The following is a 19,529-nucleotide window of genomic DNA, read 5'->3' as shown; positions in this document are numbered from 1 at the left end:
GGGCAGCAACAGCCGGGCCGGCCCGGGCCGGGCCCAGGACGGTGTGCGGGACGGGGCGGTCCCGGGCGGAGCTGGGGCGGTCCCAGAGGGGCTGGGGCGGTCCCGGAGGGGCTGGGGCGGTCCCGGCGGGGCGGTCCCGACAGGGCTGGGGCGGTCCCGGAGGGGCTGGGGCGGTCCCGGCGGGGCTGGGGCGGTCCCGGCGGGGCTGGGGCGGTCCCGGCGGGGCTGGGGCGGTCCCGGCGGGGCGGTCCCGGCGGGGCTGGGGCGGTCCCGGAGGGGCTGAGGCGGTCCCGGCGGGGCTGGGGCGGTCCCGGAGGGGCTGGGGCGGTCCCGGCGGGGCTGGGGCGGTCCCGGCGGGGCTGAGGCGGTCCCGGCGGGGCTGGGGCGGTCCCGGCGGGGCGTGCTCGGCGGTTATTGCGGTCACGGCCCGGCCCGGCCCCGCCACGGCGCCGAGAGGCACCTCCGGTCCGCCAGGGGGCGCTGCCGCCAGGGCCGCCATTGCCCCGCGCCGCCGTTGTCGCCATTGCGGGTGCCGTCGGTGCGGCCGGGCACGATGGAGGCGCCGCCGGTCACGATGATGCCCGTCACGGGCGGCGCCATCAACATGATGGAGTACCTGCTCCAAGGTGGGCGGCGGGCGGGGCGGCAGGAGCGGGGCAGGGGCGGCGCGGGAGGGCCTCGGGGACGGGACGGTGAGCGTGGTGCTGTGTCCGCAGGGAGCGTGCTGGACCAGAGCCTGGAGAGCCTCCTGCACCGCCTGCGCGGTCTGTGCGACAACATGGAGCCCGAGACGTTCCTGGACCACGAGCTGGTGTTCCTGCTGAAGGGGCAGCAGGCCAGCCCGTTCGTGCTGCGCGCCCGGCGAGCCATGGACAGGGCCGGGATGCCCTGGCACCTGCGGTACCTCGGCCAGCCCGAGATCGGCGACAAGAGCCGGCACGCCCTCGTGCGCAACTGCGTGGACATCGCCACCTCCGACAACCTGACGGACTTCCTAGTGGAGATGGGGTTCCGCATGGACCACGAGTTCGTGGCCAAGGGGCACGTGTTCCGCAAGGGCATCATGAAGATCGTGGTGTACAAGATCTTCCGCATCCTGATGCCGGGAAACACGGAGAGCATCGAGCCGCTCTCCCTCTCCTACTTGGTGGAGCTCAACGTGGTTGCTCCAGCAGGGCAGGACGTGGTTTCTGATGACATGAGGAACTTTGCTGAGCAGCTGAAGCCTCTGGTGCACCTGGAGAAAATTGACCCCAAAAGGCTGATGTGACTGAAAATCTGGGTGATTAAGGCACTGGTTTTGTAAGTTGCAGAAAAGGGTGTTTTTCTAAAAAACTTTTTGAGGGCAAATGAAAACAGGGAAGGGGGAATAAAGGACTGTTTTGGTCAGTTGCAATTACTGAGTGTTTTTTTCCTTCACTGGTGGATATGAACAAAAGTGGTCACTTTAACACCATTCAAAAAAGAAAAAAAATATCAGTGAATGTCAGTATTGGCAGTTTTCTGGCTGGAAAGATACCTGTTGCTGAACACTCTGAAAATGTGCTTCCTGGAATTGAAACCTCTGCAAACCTACACCCCAGGGCTGCCTTAGTTCTCTTTGAGCACCATTTGCATTTCCTGCCTCATCATCTCAATTTGTTAAGTAATGCATGAAGTGAATATCCTTTAATGCAGGAGGTGCTGTTTAACACAAGCAGAAACACAGGAATTGCAGTATAAAAGGGAAGTGCATGCCTCTTCATGATAGAGTACGTGACAGGAACAGCTAGGACACCAGATACTTGTAGGAAAACTGTTTCTGATACAACCAAAGTTAGAGTGGAAGACAAATTAGTAACATTTACAAGGGGTTTTCATGTGTTTTCATGGCGTTCCATCTTTTTCACTGGAGTTGGATATGCCAGTCTTAGTCAATAAGAAAGTAAATTACAAGGTATTTTTTATTACTAGACTTCTTGCAGCTGACAACAATATTGAATATTGAAATGTTAAGCACATTTTTGCTGCCTTATTAAAAAATTATTCACAATTATTATAAAAAAATATAAAAAAATATTAGCAGCTGCTAATTGAACTATTGATGATTTCATTTAGCACCTTTCTTGATAGTACAGTGGTTAGTTACCTGATAATGCAGTGCTAATTCAGTGCTATTTGAATTAGGGTTTGAGGGTTTTCAAATACAATCAAAGTTTGAGAAAACCAAGAAATATAAAGGAACTTACATAAATTTCTCAAGTTCTTTATGGAGGACAACAGTTTTATGCACTACTGAAATGCACCAACCTCTGCCAGAAATGTTGCCACCCTTCAGCACCACAAACAAAAGGCTGGGACCACTCCCAGAAGAATTGCATGGCCTAACTCTAATTATAATTCATTATCCAGGGTCAAATTGTATCTCAACTTCTTACTTGAAAGGGGGTAGTTTTTAAACTAAGCACATAAGTTACGGGACCAGGAATGTGAAGTGTGACCATATTTTTTAAAATTCTATTTCAGTTCCTAAAAATTACTTTGGAAAAAGCCACAAGTTTATCTTTTGGCACATCCCACTACTGGATCTCTGTTCCTCCCATGAAAGCTTCCAGAAGAAGCTTCCAGAAAAGCCTTTGAAGTTATCAGCTACATTTTCAGCACTGGAGTTAGGGCAAGATACACCTTGACACCTCAATGAGAGCTAACCAAGTGCAGTGTCTTAAGCATTCCACTGCCCAGGCTGCAGTGCGGGGCATGTGGAAATCCCGAGTACTTGGATGGTATTTGAGCCTCAGTGTGCTGCAGACAGAGCAGTGATTTCCTGCAGGGCTCAAGCAGTGAGGTGTCAGCTGTGACTGCTTATTCTCCAGACTGCAAGTACTTTCTAGAGGGTTCAGACACATCTACAATTCTGTTTATGACTCACCCTCAGCACACTGTCCTGGGCCTCCAAGCTGGAATTCTTTCATACACTCAGGCAGGGCATAACTTCCAAGGAGCTGAATTTGCCATGTTGCTCCACAGTTCAGCTGCAGTCCTGCCCTGGCCGGGGCAATCCTTGCGGCTGTTGTCATAACTGGCCACTCTAACACTGGTTAGGAGTCACTTGCCCCAGATGTGCACAGTCTGTAGGTTGTCTCTTGTGACACAAAACTTTAGGGAATCATGTGGATCAGAGGAGCTGAGCTCTGCATGCCAGCTTTGCCAAGGGCAGGTACTTGTCAGTACAGAGATACAGCAAATAGGTCCTTTCCACTGTGTCCGAAGGGAAGTTATATGGCATGTTTCTTTCTTAACTTGGGGGGCAAACAAATCAGTGTGGACATTAATGTAATGGTGATAGAGAGGAAAATCCCACATGGAATTTTAAGTACATCAGCTCAAACAAAACGAGACGGAAAGCAAAACTCTAATTGAAGTATTTACACTTTAGATGTTAGTAGGTCTGACTACTGATTGATCACAAAATAATAACATATTTTTTTCTATTGAAGGAGAATCAGTTTAAACCTTGAGAACTGCAGCAATCCACAGTACCAGACTTCCTTATTCTAGCTGTAGTCCATGCATAGAAGAGGCAGGTGTGCAGAGGAGAGTTTACTGCATCAGTGGCTGCAGCTGAGGACACGTGCAGGCAGTTAATGCTAGAAGTGTGTCCCTTTGTTCTGTTGCCTCAGGGGTTTTTGCTTTTTTCATTTTTATAGATTTTAGAAGTACTTGTAACTGTAGTAAATGTAGATTTAGTGTGTTAATATTTCTAGCAGCTTAAGTTCACTGTTTATCTATTGCAACCTCTACCACATATCAGTAGCTCAAATTCTTTTAGCTGCTTAGACTCTTTTCAAGGTAGAAGGCTGAAGAATATCAGAAGGCCTGCAGAACGAGACATAAATGGGCAGAGTGACCTTCAAGAAAGAACACTGGAAGAGCTGCAAGGGCCCAGTGTGTGCTGAGGAAGAGAAAGATGATGAAGCAGGGGTCCCACTGACTCCTGACTCAAATCCTGAGGTGTGCCCAGGGGCTAGACTGAGATGTGTGAACAGGGGATTGGGTGAACAATACTGTAAAAACCATAGAAATCACTGTTCAAAGAGGTGCACGTCATCATGTATTCCTGAAGGCCCTAAGCCTAGACATAAAAGAACCTACCTTTTTATCTTATCCCACACTAATTTGGCTTGGAATCCATTTTTTGGGATCTCTCAAGGCATCATTCTATATAACAAAATACATTTTTCTCCTATAAAAGTTAGCTTATAAAAGCTGGATACTAAAGACAATTAGTATTACACAGTAGTAAACTGCATGGCCTAACTCTAATTATAGTTCATTATCCAGGCTCAAATTGTATCTCAACTTCTTACTGGAAAGGAGGTAGTTTTTAAACTAAGCACATAAGTTATGGGACCAGGAATGTGAAGTGTGACCAGATTTTTTTACATTCTATTTCAGTTCCTAAAAATTCTTCTTACTTTGGTAAAAGCCACAAGTTTATTTTTTGGCACATCCCACTACTGGATCTCTGTTCATGTACAAATGAAGACAAGAGCTGAAATACTTTGGAAGTGCTCTGTATTATGACTACACTGTATGGCAGCAGCTTTTAACATCCCTCTGATATTGTAGCACAAACTGAACTTCTCAATGTATAAACTAATGTGGCATTCAGGTTTTCATTTCAGTAACCTCAGTAACACAAGCTGCTTTCCTGTTAAAATGTTTTCCATACATTAGAATATTGTCTATAACTTTATTCATGATTTAAAAGTTGGTTAAAAGGTAAAGTATTTTAATTAAATTTCTCCAAAGCACTGAAAAGTTAAAAATAACAAGAAGCCAGGATTTTTCTTCATAATTTTTAATACCTTTCACTTTTAAATACTGGTTTTAAATTTATGATTGTAACATGTAAGAGCCAACTTCTTTTAATTTTCAAAACTTATGATAAGGATCATAAAGCTATTATAGAACAGTTACAACTCTACACACTCAAGGTACTCAAAAATATGATTCATGTTTTCAGTCTGTAAATGAACAGTGGCAATCCAAATACAGCGTTATCTGTACAACTTGACAAAAATACAGGTGGACAATCTGATTAAAGAGAATCTGCACAACTTCAGATAAGCCAGCTCAGCCCAACTAAGTAAAAGGGAAGGTTTTTTTCAAAGTGCATTACATTTTTCACAGATATATTCATCAATGTTCAGGTTCTCAGACAGAATAAAAATGACCATCTCATCATCATTCCCAGTACAAGTTCTATCAAGTCACGTCCTTCAGATCTAATTGAGCAACATTCAAGTTCTCCAAACTGATGCAGATATTCAGAGAACAATATCTGATGGAGAGGACTGCTGCATTTTTAGCCCTTGGAACTGGTTCATTCTAGAGTCAGGAGCTGCTTCTGCAAAGGCCACCACAGCTGTATAAATACTACTGATCCATTAACAGGAAGAAATGAACTCAGAGTGCACAGATACGTGGCAGTGACTGAAAAGAGGGATGGGCTCAGGAGACAGGGCAAATCAGAAAAGCAAGATCCCTTCCAGAAAATGGGATCTAATGGCTGCTCACACAGGGACAATCTGAGAGGCCTGCTGCCTTCTGGATGTTTTTTTAAAGGTCAATTGATACTGATTTCTCAGTCCTGCAGCTCCTTCCAAATTAAAAAGCCTCTTACAACTCTGGGCAGGGCTAGCTACAGTGAAGTACCAGTGCCTTTATCTAAAAGTAAAAGATATTCTTTACAAATAGTATCTGTAGTGTAATTTTATTTACAGAATAAATCGCAAAAGTTCATCACATTTAGTGCAAATGCAACTAATGATATAAATTTATATACTGCTTTGTAAACTTTCCATACCTTTGTAAAATAAAGCTATCCAATTAAATAATTAAAACTTGCCTGTGTTCAAAACAATTACCAGAAATGGCAAATAAGGAGTTAAACTCTTCATATTTTGGATTTTTTTTTTGACGTTCCCATCAGTGGCTATGGTGGAATGTACCACTGCTTGGTTGATTGTAAAAAGATGAAGTACATTTGAGGTATAAGATTGTTCTTTTAACGTTGGTATATAAAATGCTTACTGGTGATATAGTAAACATGTACAAATTTTCATCTTATTTGCCTTACTAACATTACCATATAGGCACTTTTCTACATATTCAAATTAACAGAATAACTCTGTAATAAGGCATATTCCATGCACACCATTAGAGAAAGGCAAATAAAAAGGGAGGAGTTATGGAGCATGAAATCTGCATGTGTGTATGAACCATCAGGTATGTTTTCATCTCTACAGAGAAGAGGAACAGAGGAAGTTTTTCAACACTGCAGATCACATGTTATTATTTACCAAATCCTCATTTTTACTATATTCTATTTCTTTTCAGGCACCTAGCACACTATATCAGATAAGACTTTCAGCTTTCTTTTGGAAAAAAATATGTCTGAAACTTTTTTCCTCAACATACCCAGGTTAGTGAAACACTGAGCAGTCTCTGAAGAGTTTCCAACTACGGGACATGGACAAAAGACCTCAAGGTCAGTAGTACCTGACAGAGTCCTCTCCTAGTGGGCCTCTCCAGAATCAAAGCTAAGCAAACATCTGACATTTAAATTCTCACAGCAGCCAAGGGGAACTTTCCAGTAAGAACTACACATTCTTACAGCTCTGATGGATGTTTGATCAAGAGGCAAATAATTTTCTACATGAACCCCATAGCTTTATTAAGAAGAGGAAAACATGCAGGATCCGAAAACAATGTACTCATCCTCATTCTCGACTGGGAATGTTGTCTTACGTAATCCAAATTACTTCAATAAATATTATAGTGTACCTTCTCACAGCTTTGGGAAAGCCCTGGATATCATGCAAGAAAGCAGTCCACATACAGCATGGACAGATGTCTTCTAGGTTTCAGGCAGTCTCTTGCCCTCTCATACAGAATCTTTCTAGATATTTCTGGATTATGTTTAATAACAAAAATTCTGCGGCACATATTACATAACCAAAAATACAATAGAAATATAAAGGTATCTGAAAAAAATAAAGCTTTTCACACTCTTACTCCTTCAGAACTAAAGATCGTCATAAGAGTAAGACAATAGAAAAGGCAAAGTCATAAAGATATTGACAGCCCTCAGTTATTAACTGACATTTTATGTAACAAGATGATTCATTATAGAAACCAGCAGCAATGAACTGTGATTATACAAAGCAGAACAAAACCTACCAACAAGTCACCTAGGTTTTACTGAAGCCCCTTCTCCAAACCCTCCAAAATGCCACACAGGTTTTTGTGCATATAAAGCACATACAGTATGCTATATGTGCATTTGTCTTTTGTGCTCTTTAGACATGCACAAAAACTGTGTAAGTATCTTAGGGAGAGTGACAGTGAAATTCTGCAACTTGTTTAAAGCAGTAGCCCATGTTGTTCATTCGAAGTTGTATACGCTCTTCTTCTAAAGCAAGCAAATAAAAATAGAGCCATATACATGTTATCAGTACATGTATTTATAATTACACACTGATTCATCAAGAAAAGTTAGCAGGAGAGAGTTACTGTTAAATATTCAGCTTCATGGTGTTGCAACACTTCTTCACTTCAGTGTACATAGCCTAGAACTTGGGCCATAAAAAGACTGTAGATCCTTCGTTCCAGCATGGAGTGCTCTATGCACTGTCACTTCTCCAATGTGGAATGCTCACTCAGTCTTGTTCTGATTGCTGCAGGTAAGCAAAGACAAAAATACAGCACCAAAAGTTTGAATACTAATAGGAAAATGAACTTGTTAAACACCTTAAATATCATCAGGACTGCTACAACCACATGTGAACTGCTGGCCTATGACAGCTGTGCTTTTTTAATGCTTCACCTACTCTAGTTCTCTAACAACATAAGATTAAAATTGTGAATCATTTACAGGGCTAACTGTTACAGAAGGATGAAGATACAGACTTTTGGAGTCTGACATAATACATAGAACCCAAAAATAGAGAAGGCCTATTTCACACATAGAAAAAGCAATAGACTCATTTTCAAATGTAACAGAATGATGCTGTAACAATATTACAACTAAATGGAATTCTATGGTTTGACATGACTGTTATTCACAGTAAAATACATAGCAGGAGTCTACAATAACAGAAATTAAGCTAAGCCTTACTTAACACTAAGGGGCTCGGACATCCCCGAAGTGATCAAGAAATCTCTTACATCATCATCTAAATGTTAAAACAATTTTAGATTAGCCTAGCCTAATAACCTATACCATTAAAACATATCCATTGACTTCAGGAAGCATCTAGAAATCCCTTTTCTTTCTTAGGTTAAAAATTTCAGCCACAGTCTAGTAAATACTCTAGTAGTTCTTGTTTGTCCATCAGGAAAGTTCCATTAATAAAAATCCTAGATCAAAGCTATTCTATCAATATAAAAGAATACTTCCAAACCTATTAATAATCTATCAAATGTACAGTTGTAAGTAGAATTTAAGATATAAAAATCTCAAAAGGCTCTAAACAAACTTCAGTATGTGTTTTTTTCAGAATAACTGTAAAATGCCTGTGATACTTGAGAAAAAACAATAATTCATCCTTTTATAATTCTACATAAATTGGACATGTATGCAAAAGCCTGCAAGATAAACTTAAAAGTCTACAAAATAGAATGCTTGTCAACTTGTGCAGCTCTTACTTTTCATACTAATAATATACACTAGTTAAACAGATGTGTTAAAAAAGTATATATTGCATACATATAGTAAAACTATGCACTGAATTCATGCCAATCACCGTGGCCCCACCAAAGCAGGCTGGGGAAGCTGTAAATCTGGGGGCCAGAGCTACAGCAACAGCAGATGCCAGTGCAGACCCTGGTGCAGTGAGAACAGAGCAGGGGCAGTGCCTGCAGCCGAGACCCTGCCCCGACCGACAGCAGGGAAACCACGGGCCACCCTTTCCTGTCTATCCCTGTTCCTTATAGTCCATACCATGGACACCTCACCCTGGTATGCAGGACTCCCCACTGAGCAGGCATCCCAGCTACCTGGTCATCCCAACTACTCTGCCTTGGTATGCAAAATTTCCAACTGCAGGAAAAGTGTGTGTGTGGGAGGGGGTTGCTGCACCCCTGTCAGGGCATTCCCAGCCTTTGCCCCTACCCCTGTTACCAACATCAAAAAGGTGTGGGGGGCGAAAAGGGTGAAACAGTTGCTGTGCTACAAGCTGCCTGGAGAAAGGCAGTTAATTTCAACTTGGATATCCATGTGTTAAAGCACTAACTTAAGAGCTTCTATCCTGTATAAATTTAATTTGCGGTGGTATAAAAATTCTGTCAGTGTTTCTCATTCTTTCCACCTTTGGAGAAGCCTGAACAGCTGATACACTGAGACAGACTGACAAAGCAAAAAGACCTTCTGTGCTGGCCCCTGTGTTCTCCACCTTGTAGCCTCAGCTTGGCCTACATGTACTGAGGAGGATGAAGATGATGAACAGAGGGTCCCACTCTCCTCCAGACTCAATTCCTGATGGGGTGTGTCGGGGGTGGGATGGGGCTGGACCGAGGGGATGTGTGAACTGGGGATTGGATGAACCATATTCTAAAATCCATGGAAATCAGTGTTCAGTACATGCGTCAATATGTATTCCTGTCAGTCTTAGGCCTGGACATTAAAGGACCTTTGCTTTTTACCTTATCCCACACTAACCTGGCTAAAGTCCTGTTTTCTGCACATATAAAAAAGCACATATACCTGCTAGTACTAGAACAAAATGGGCTTTCCTGCTGTTTTCTCTTGCACGTACAATGTAAAACGCTTCAAGAACTTTGGATATTCTCGTTTAGCCACTGCCCGTAGCACTGATGCTGGTGCCCATCCTCCTGGGTTCACTACAAGCAAACAAGAAGAACGACATTGAAGTAAAGCAACTCCACCAAAGGCTAGAAAAGAAAATTTCAGTTCATTATTCCTTCTACTCTTCCTGAAGTAACAGGAAAGAATAATGATCAGAAGCTTTTTTTTTTATGCTCCTAAGCTTGTGTTGCAATACTTTCTACACATAATACTCAAGCTCAGTCCAGGTCTATGATGTCACTATTTAGAAAACAGTTAACATGATGTAGTGTGAGTCTTGGGAGAATGCCTAAATGGAAGTGGACAGCCTCTATGGGCTTCCAAGAAAGAAAAAGAGATTTGAGTCACTTCTTATTTCAAACAAAATGTAAGTCAGTCTTAACTTTTCAATAATCGCTGCATTTGTCTGCAGAATTTCTACATAGCCAATGCCTTACAAATTATTTTAAAGCATTTAAACAAAACTTGAACTGATTCTGAATCCCACTTCAATTCACACAGCAAGTATGTTGCTGAAAAAGCAGTCACCATATAATCATAGTTCAGAATTTAGCAATGAAAATGTATTTCTAAAGCAACAGTGAAACTCTTTTAAAAAGAAATAAGGGTGAGCTACTTTTGAAGTGTTTTGTAGCTCCAGGAGGAGAGCTAGTAAGTGTGCATCTCCAATACTACAGTACTCTGCTAAATACTGGCTACAGCAACAATACAGTTTAGCTTTGATGGCTTTTCAGTCAGTATCAGGGATGCTATCAGCTAAAAAAATTAAGAAATGTAGACAAGATTATACAGCTTGCAAGCATTTTCATACCAAATGTATTTGCCCCTTCTTGGCACTAAGGGTAAGAACTGTATCTTTACTATCAGCATTGAGAGAAAAAAATAAAAGCAGCAGTACATGAAAACAACAACATACTATTACTGAAACTAAAGCTATGCCAACTCATCCCAGTTGCCGGCATTTCTACCCACGGCTGTGAGCCTGTTCACCAATTCATGTTGCATATTAATTTGAGACTTTTTGAATGTGAAGACCACAAGTGTGATGCTAAATATAGATTTAAAAAAACCTGCATCCAACTTTTTTTTTGCCAGTATTCAACTCCCAAGAACTAGCATCTATTGCGAATGTCATACTGAAAAATTTTTAACTTACCATTAGCTACATATGTAATCTTGCACAAAATGTTGTCCCTGCTTATTTCCTTGTTCCCCTCTGGTGGGCTTACTAACGTCTGACAAATCATAGCAATATTGATTTTGGCACGGACGCAGCGATTGTTCAGCTGTCAATAAATATGAAACATTGTAAGCCTCAAACTAAATTTGTTTTATCATACTTGACCATGAACATTTTAAATGACTATGAAGTCTAAAAGACACTCTGGAAGCTGTGTTTCTGGGAGTCTGCATTCTAGCACTACATGGACATAACAAGAAAGTGAGTAAAATGAAAAGTACAAGGTGAATAGGGAAAGGATTAAACTGAAATGCCTGGATGTCAGGTTTCTGCTCATTACGAGTGGATGGATTACTTCAACTATTGTGACAAAATCAGTAAAGAAACATTTTAAGAATAATACATCAGCTTTTACAAATATCAGTTAACTTTTCCCGTGACAGCAGGCTATGGCATAGGAATCCAAAAAACCCCAATCTTTGCTACTATCTGATAAAGCCAAGGCAAATCTGTAAGACAGAGATTTAACCAAGGTTACAGTTACACAAGCCTACTCCTGTATCTTGCAGTGCTGAAGTGTTATTAATTTGATTCCATATAAAATAATTCTTGAAAATTATTTCACATCTCTAGACATTTTGCTTCCATTCTGCTGAAACACATTAGATCTGCCAACTGTGAGATAAGGCAAGCAGCTTTTGGCTCAGAATGCCTTTATCAGGTCATTGGTTGAAATCAATTGTATTTTTGTATGAGACTCCCACCTCCTTCATACTAGCATTGCAAATGCATTACCACATAACTTCACCTTAAAAGCAGAACTTGACAGGACCAAAGAAATACTTACAGGAGCACTGTCATGTTCTACAGAGAAATTGCACACAATCCATGTTTCTGGATCATTTTCACTGAATGCTGGAATCTTTCTGATGGCAGACAAATACAGCACATCCCTTTGAGAAGCTGGCCACACCCTCTGCAAAGAAACACCTGAATATAAACTTTTCCACTTTGCAAATTAAGTACTTACTATGCTTATTTAAAGGAAAAAAAAACAAGCAAGGCAGCTCAGGTCAGACATCTCATTTAGTGAAAGTTTCATGAAGTTAGTAATTTCATTTCCAAAACTGAAAGAGCCTGGCTGTTATAAATAGGTAACAGAAATTCCAGGTTGTACGGCTATGCTTCATATGAAAAAAAATCAGGGCAAAACTTTAAGGTCTTTGAAATGCAGAGCCACCTGCAATGAACTTTATAGCAGAAAAACAGGAAGAGGCAATTCCCCTTCTCTTCCCTCAACCTTGGGTATACACTTAGTTAATACTTGTAAGCTACAAACTGAACTAAGGGTTAAGTATATAGGGGTGCACCTACGGTTACTTATATCTCTGGAGACAAAGAGAGGGAGAGAGCAGAGGGACATATTTAAAACAATCATTCTTTCCAAAAGCTTCTACTTCAGTAAGACAAATACGGTAAACTGATATTATCCAAGAGAAAGTTTCATATGCAAAATTTCTGATAAAAAAGAAAATATACAGAACCTATTTTCCTGACACTCGGTATGATTAAAGTCTGGCTTTTCCACAACACAATACAGATTACACAACTGTCTTAGTCAAAGTTATGAGTCCTCTGTAATTCTAAGGTAACCACACTACTGGTAAGATTGTCAAAGAAAAATATATGTTTTAACATTTGCATACACTAATACCTAGAAACATCCAAGAATAAAGATGAATCTATATTGCATTCCCACCGATTTTTAAAATCTTCAAGTTACAGTTGTTGGATTGTAATTCAATTAACATCTTTCTACCTTGACATCAGAACCATTTTCAGAGGAAAAACAGTGAAGGTACAAGAACAAATGTACCAATAACTATAAACACTTTCATTATGAGGTTGGATCTCAACTAACTGGGGTTAACAGTAGCTCGTATTTTTGCAAAAAACCATCTGATAAAGTGGTGTAAGTTTCTTCCTTGTAGCCTGTGTTGATTTACTGCTTCTGTTTGCTTTAGATGACTCTTGCCTTGCTGGCAGCAATATAATTATGAGATTAAAAACAGTCCTCATCTGTTATTACAAACTCTAACAGACATGTATGTACACAACTAATTATGCTCACGAAAAATTGAGGAAGTTGCAGTTTAATAGAGAACTTATTTTGAAATGTTGTCTGAGGAGTATTTTAAGTTGTTAGGGAAGTGGAACACACATGCCTCAGACTGTCTCAGTAAGGTATGCATACAGATGAAGTGTTATTACCTTATGTGTCTGGTAAATGATGATTGCATTATCGGCTAAATTTTCCACCACATGGAAATTTTCAATTGTTGCTAAAAGAAGAGCGGAAAAGAAAGAAACCCATCAAACACTCTCAGACATTAAGTCAATGCTATAAACAACATCCTTGCTGATAAACATGCAAAGTTGAAAAACCAATTCCTTACTTTCCCAGTCATTACGAACATCAACGTTCCAGAAATAGTGGCAAACTTCATGCCCTGTTACCCCTTTGACGGCATGGGTTGCTTTCAAAGGATCTAGAACTATTCCATTCTCTTCTACCTCTCTTCTGTATACCTACAGCCAAAGAAAGAAATGTAGAACAGAAATTGTCAAAACTGTTCATGTTTTTACTTGTTTAATCAGTTAAAAAAAAACCACAATCCCACTTCCCTAGGTAACTATCACAGGAATAATTTGCCACATGAGTGTTCTCTGGTAACTACCACTGCAGACATCCTTACATAACAATTCACACTGAAATACCAGTACTTCAAGCATCTCTACTCCAAAAATGAGTAAGCTACCTTATTTTTCACAAGGATTCGTACACACAGCGGAGCAGCCAACCCAGTAGCTTGCTACTTCAATATTTCTGTACACTGAATTTACACATTACTTTGATACCAAGCTTTAAGAAGGAGGGAATGAGAAAGTAATCTGCAAAGATAACACTATTCCAAGAGTTACACAGGATTTTGTATGAACAAACATTAGAAGTCACAATGCTTTTGGACTCCAGTCCCAACCTAAAGGATGCTATTCTCAGAGAGCAGTTTTAACAGCATACCTTGCTGAGTGATAGTATTGCCAGAAAATCATGGAATCATTTATGCTGGAAAAGACCTTGAAGATCGTTGAGTCCAACTGTAAACCTAATACCACCACATCCACCAGACTGAAAGTACCTGTCTTCACAGGGTAACATCTTATACAAATTAAACAAACCCCAAATATTTACCTTCATTTCTCCTTCTTCTACCACTAGCTGCCAATTGGCATCTCCTCCTACATCTTGCAAGGAATATGTCATATGGTTTTGTACCATTTCTTCCACCTTAAAAGGAAAAAAAATGGGCATTTTTAACTCATTCCTTACATCTTTTTGGTGAGATACTGTAGAGCATCGGAAGTCACAAGTCAATACTTCAATTCCTGTGCAGGAGTTCAATTTGAGAGCTATGACAGGTTAAGAACAATACTGGTCTTCAAAAACAAAAGCCAAAACCTTGATTCAACTTCCAAATTTGTTCTTTGTGGGCACTTCCTATCTTTCCTCCATGCCTCTAAACTGTCAAATCTCACAATTTCTACCTAAAACAGTTTTATCTCAGCATACAGGAACTTCAGCTATATCTAAATAGAATTACAATGTACTGCAGAATATTCACTGAAGAGCACTGAAAAAGCTGAGCAAAGGCAGCGGTTTGGGGAGGAAGACTGACAAGCTCTATAAAAGTCAATGCTTATCAAAAGTCATATTGGAAGAGCAGTGAAGAAAACAGTCAGTAACAAAGCATGCCTGCTCTGTTCCAATGCCATCTTTGCACAGTTGCCAGCTAGAAAAAAAGAACAGAAATTCCTACATTCAAAAGACTATGATGGTAAAGAGACTCTATTATTCTACAGAGACTGTAGTATTCTGTTTCTTTGGTTCCCCATCCCTTTCCAAATGCGCCAATTAAAAAAGGAAACAAAATTATACTGTATCCATTGCTGTGTGATGCTTCAAGTATTAAAAACATTCCAGTAAATATTTTCTACCCAAAAGGCAGGTGACTTCTAAAACTTGTCACAGCAAGCAAGTCCACGTGATTTGTACAATTTTTCTGAATTACTAGAGATACCTTTTATTTTTCAAAAGGAAAAGTATTACAAGCAAAGGTTAGTTAATTCACCAATATAAAGATTAGCCAAAAAAGTGCATAATCACAGGATTAATAGCCTGAACCTTAAAGTGCTTTTGCACAACTTACAAAAATATGAAACATAGTGTAGAATAAAATACATATAAAATGTATATTTGAGCAAGTAGCAAAACAAGTAGAAAGCAGAATTAAATACTAGTGATATGACACAGAATTGAAAGATGTTACTTACTTTAAGGCAGTAATTTTGTTTGCACTGTGTACTCCACAGGCAATACACTTATGAGCAGGAAAAAACCAGATAACTGAGTCAAGAAAAAACCGTCAAGAGTGGAACATCAAATAATAAAACCCATTGGATAGAAATTCTACTTTGTCTAAGTTTAACTACAGACTTCTGTAGAGAATGAAAAGTTATTATCCAGTTTTTGGAGGGTTTTATGTTGTGTTTTGGGTTTTTTTTGAGTTACAATGAACAAAAAGCACCCCAAGATGCTTGTTTCTACTTTTGGACAAATCAAATTTTGTAGCCATTTATTAGCAGGTTTCCTGCAAAAGGTTCTTCCATTTTTCTTTTCCAGTGAAACAGCAACAGTACAATACAAACCAGATAAGAACGTAGGCTACTTAAATATTGATTTTATTAGCTCTATGTCACACTTCTTTCTGAAAGGAATCCTTGCTATGCTCTGAGTGTTTACTTGCCACACCTTCAGGTCCCTGTGTCTCCTCTCCCCCACTTCTTTATTTAAGGACAAAGCTACCTCTAATCCATTTATTTTTGTCTTTTGCTACTTTTTTCTTTATGCTAAATGCAGAGAGATGAAGGAAATAGCCAGGAAAGTAAAAAAGGCATCCACAGGAGTGCAATCTAAACAGATTGCTACTTCTATTTCACCACGAATGCAGTATCTGCCTTGTGCTTATTATCTGTTGGAACTGTATTTAATCTAAGCACTGGTCACCATCTGTCAACTTGCACCTATTTCAGAGGCAGAGTGAAGATTCACAGATTCTCTCCCACTGGAGAGGCTCACTATTACCTCTGGGTACCTAACTGGCTGCAGGAACAGTCTGCAGAAGTACCTGTAACCTAAATGCCATGCAGCCTTGGCCTGAACATTAAGTGGCACACTGAAGAACCAGTTCCCACCAGAATACATCTTTATACTTCTCAATCTTAAAAACAAGGTTGCAAGTTTCTACCTGATCTTTTACAATTTCCCTTCATTAATATGAAGTCTAGAAAAAAATTAAATTCATTAAGAATCAGGGTATTAGCTTCCCTTCCCAAAATGCAAGTTGTCATCCTGAGAACAGAGATCAGTTTTTCATTAATAAAGTCCAAAGCAGGTGGAATGAAAAGATTTGCTGCTTTTTCCATCATGCCTTCTGTTGTTTTGACCTGCTTGTTCACTGGAAAGGAAACTCCAGAGAAGGTGGACTGAGTTGTTGGTTTGGCAAAAATTTGTTCTAGGGAAAATACTTGGGGGACAGGGGTGTGTGCACTGGGATAGCAGTTTCCTGCAAATGTAGATCATCCTTTCTGCAGTGAGTCCATGAACTTGAAACTGCATTTGAAGGCACTCATTGTAACTTCCACGAAGTATAATTTATGCTGCAGCTGGAAAGAGCAACTTGGCTCCAGTCCATTTCATGCTGATACCTAACTATGGTTTGCATTTTATTGAGATAAAGACTTGGTTCACACCTGGGTTTGTTTTTAAATGATTAGTTCTGCAGTCAGTAATGCTCTGATACTCAGGTTTATCATATGAACACAATGTTGTAACAGGTAATAAAGAAGTGAAAATGAGGATGTCTGCATGTCTTAGCAACTATGAGCTTCTCTTCCACTGTTACCCATAACCTGACACAGTACCCATTCCTATCTTGGCAATCAAACTTGCTTTGTGTTACTTACTATACTCCTCACTTTATTATCCCTTCCTCCCAGACAAAAACAAACCTGAAAGACTAATTCGACTATTAGAGTACCAGCAGACAAGCCTATCAGTGTTACGCAATGACTTGGGAACTCTTCCCCTTCTTCTAAGTTCAAATTTCAGGAATAAACTGACTGCAAAAGGTGTTGGGATTTTAGTCCCAATCTTTAAGTGTTGGTCCTGCTCCTGAAGCTGGTAATAAGGTCTGCAGGTAGTAAAATTCCAGGCTCTGCTAGTGTAACAACCAAACAAAAAAATCCATCCCTATTTGAAAAAAGATTGTTTGGAACATTTGTTAGTAATTTTAAAAAGCTCCAAAATAACAGACTCCAGAAGGAAGCTCCATATTCACACTAAGAAGAAGACAAGTAATAGCATGAATGCCATATCTGAACAACCTTTTTGGAGATGAAAAAGCAAACACATGAACACACCTACCTAATTCGGCTCTAAACTGTGATCTCCAGAGCAAGTATCTATAGAAATTTTGTACATTACTGGCAGATGTAATTGTGGCTACACTGACATATTCAGGATGTCAGACTTATTTTCTGAAGGATAAGCTAATATATATATAAACTCTTCAGTAAAATTTGTCATACCCACAACTGTGTTTGTCAACATATTTTAGGGCCTTTCAGTAATCAAATTAGCTGTAGAGGTAAAAAATGGTAGCAGTGAACCGTAAAATTTAGCACTTAATGCCATTACAAACAAACGTTTCAGACTTAAAAGCAAGAAAAAACAATCTGAAGTGATGACCATCTCCAGCCTACATAAGACAGGTGTTATTATACTTTAATTATAAATAGAAATAAAAGAAATAAAATTGTGGGTATTTTTATTAAAGCTGTTGAATTAAATCAAACAGTTTCACAAGATTTGGGCCTCTGCACAAGTGGTATGCATGCAAGCTGGATGTAAAGAAAGACAACCATTTAGTACAGAAATAGAGAACTCCTTTGTTTGTCTCAATGTACTAGTTTAAAGCAAGCAGTGATTGATGTAACAAAACCCTCAGGTTCTAGAGAAAAGGATGAAATAACGCAAAGATATGCAACCCCCACCTGACACATCAATACAGTACCTGGGAGCTGAATCTGTGAACATCATCAGAGGCACTGACTAGATCAATGGAAGACATGGAGGAAGAGCGACTATAGGGCTACCAGAGACAGACAAAGAAAAAACCAAGTAATCAGAACAAAGGCACAACAGAGCATTCAGTACCAACTTGCAAGCACAAGATAATGAAGAAAAGGAAAACAAAAGCACCATAAGCAGCAAGCACAGCGGCAAATGCTGATTTCGTGCACCTATTATATATTATGCTCCCAGTGTAGCCCTGAGAGGAGCACAGTGTTTCCAGTAACACTGAAAAACAGTCAACTGATCCTGATGCAACCAACAGGATTTTTTTTTTCATAAATCAATTCAGCGAATTTGGGTGAAGATATCTTGACAACACTGGGGTTAGCCAGTTGGGATTTTTCCTTTATTATGTGACTGACAAGCTTCATACATGTCAAGAGTATTCTAAAGAGACACTTAAATTAGTATTTTTTGAGCCAAGACAAAAAGAAGTCCTTCAATTCCAGGTACTTTATTTCCAAATGAGAAGACCATTGGAAGTTACTAGAAACACCTAAAAATCTCACCTACCCATACAAAATAATATACAGAACATCACAGACCATCCCATTATTCTGAGGAGATCAGGAAAAATATCTTACCATTTGCACAAATCGATGAGTCCCCACAGCAGTATATGCATCTCCAGAAGGTATGGATGTAGGCCAGTGTAATCTAACCTTTTCACTTTGGGACTGCAATGACATAGGTTTAATTATTAGTCAGCTGCTACTGGGCAGACTGTGAAACAAAGTGACTCATGCTCAATCTACATAGTGGCTACAACAACTACTGCTATCCATGAGAGGCATGAAGCTGTCATTCTGCTGGAATTCTCATTAAGTAAGTGGGCCTGAAGACTGAATTTATCCAAACTTCACAGTTTATTTCTAAGCTAAGGAAAATACAGTGCAGAGTCATGTAGTACTATCACAGTTACTCCAAACTTTTACTCTCCTCTAAGACACTCCAACATAGGTAAGTTTTGTTGGGTACTACATGTCCACTAGAAAGTCTTTTAATTCTCAAGTTGTTGGTATTCACTATATTCCTAAGCATAAACATTTTTAAGACAAAGGATGCACCACTTTGTTATTTATTTTATATACTGCTATACTTTCTCATATTCAGATTCTCATATACATATACTTTCTCACATGTATCTTAACCCTTTTTGATTCTTGTCACTGAAGTGTATTCAAGAAATGAATTAGAGAAGTAGCCAGAGCCTACAGAATTTTTAAATAAAACCACACACCAAG

The 19,529-nt window shown here is 39.9% G+C and overlaps 2 protein-coding genes across 4 annotated transcripts in view; one reads left to right on the top strand and one right to left on the bottom strand.

Moving 5' to 3' along the window:
• The first annotated feature begins 355 nt into the window (after window positions 1-355).
• MED18 (mediator complex subunit 18) lies at window positions 356-1,390 on the top strand. The gene is made up of 2 exons (XM_071580754.1): window positions 356-626; window positions 717-1,390. Exons 1-2 carry the CDS (start codon window positions 554-556, stop codon window positions 1,268-1,270), a joined length of 627 nt encoding a protein of 208 aa, XP_071436855.1. The 5' UTR covers window positions 356-553; the 3' UTR covers window positions 1,271-1,390.
• A 3,415-nt stretch (window positions 1,391-4,805) lies between these two features.
• CERT1 (ceramide transporter 1) overlaps window positions 4,806-19,529 on the bottom strand; it is a 78,389-nt gene continuing 63,665 nt past the window's right edge. Inside the window, exons 10-18 of one of the 3 annotated variants that reach the window (XM_071580532.1) lie at window positions 18,870-18,962; window positions 18,224-18,301; window positions 14,284-14,379; window positions 13,487-13,619; window positions 13,302-13,372; window positions 11,878-12,006; window positions 11,007-11,136; window positions 9,801-9,885; window positions 4,806-7,721 (exon numbers count right to left, since the gene is read on the bottom strand). In XM_071580532.1, coding sequence (XP_071436633.1) covers window positions 7,700-7,721; window positions 9,801-9,885; window positions 11,007-11,136; window positions 11,878-12,006; window positions 13,302-13,372; window positions 13,487-13,619; window positions 14,284-14,379; window positions 18,224-18,301; window positions 18,870-18,962 — 837 coding nt within the window. In that variant the 3' untranslated portion in view covers window positions 4,806-7,699. Of the gene's footprint in view, window positions 7,722-9,748; window positions 9,886-11,006; window positions 11,137-11,877; window positions 12,007-13,301; window positions 13,373-13,486; window positions 13,620-14,283; window positions 14,380-18,223; window positions 18,302-18,869; window positions 18,963-19,529 lie in introns of all 3 variants that reach the window. The other 2 variants (XM_071580531.1, XM_071580533.1) reach the window with 2 other exon arrangements.

This window comes from Pithys albifrons, chromosome Z (assembly GCF_047495875.1).
Source record: "Pithys albifrons albifrons isolate INPA30051 chromosome Z, PitAlb_v1, whole genome shotgun sequence".
Classification (NCBI taxonomy): Eukaryota; Metazoa; Chordata; class Aves; order Passeriformes; family Thamnophilidae; genus Pithys; species Pithys albifrons.
Note: the sequence above shows the minus strand (reverse complement) of the source record. Positions and strands in the feature narration are given on the sequence as shown.

Excerpts from the sequence above, each read along its gene's own strand:
- MED18 (XM_071580754.1), top strand. The coding sequence starts at position 554 with ATGGAGGCGCCGCCGGTCACGATGATGCCCGTCACGGGCGGCGCCATC. Across the intron at positions 627-716 it reads GATGGAGTACCTGCTCCAAG|GGAGCGTGCTGGACCAGAGC; the intron begins GTGGGCGGCGGG and ends CTGTGTCCGCAG.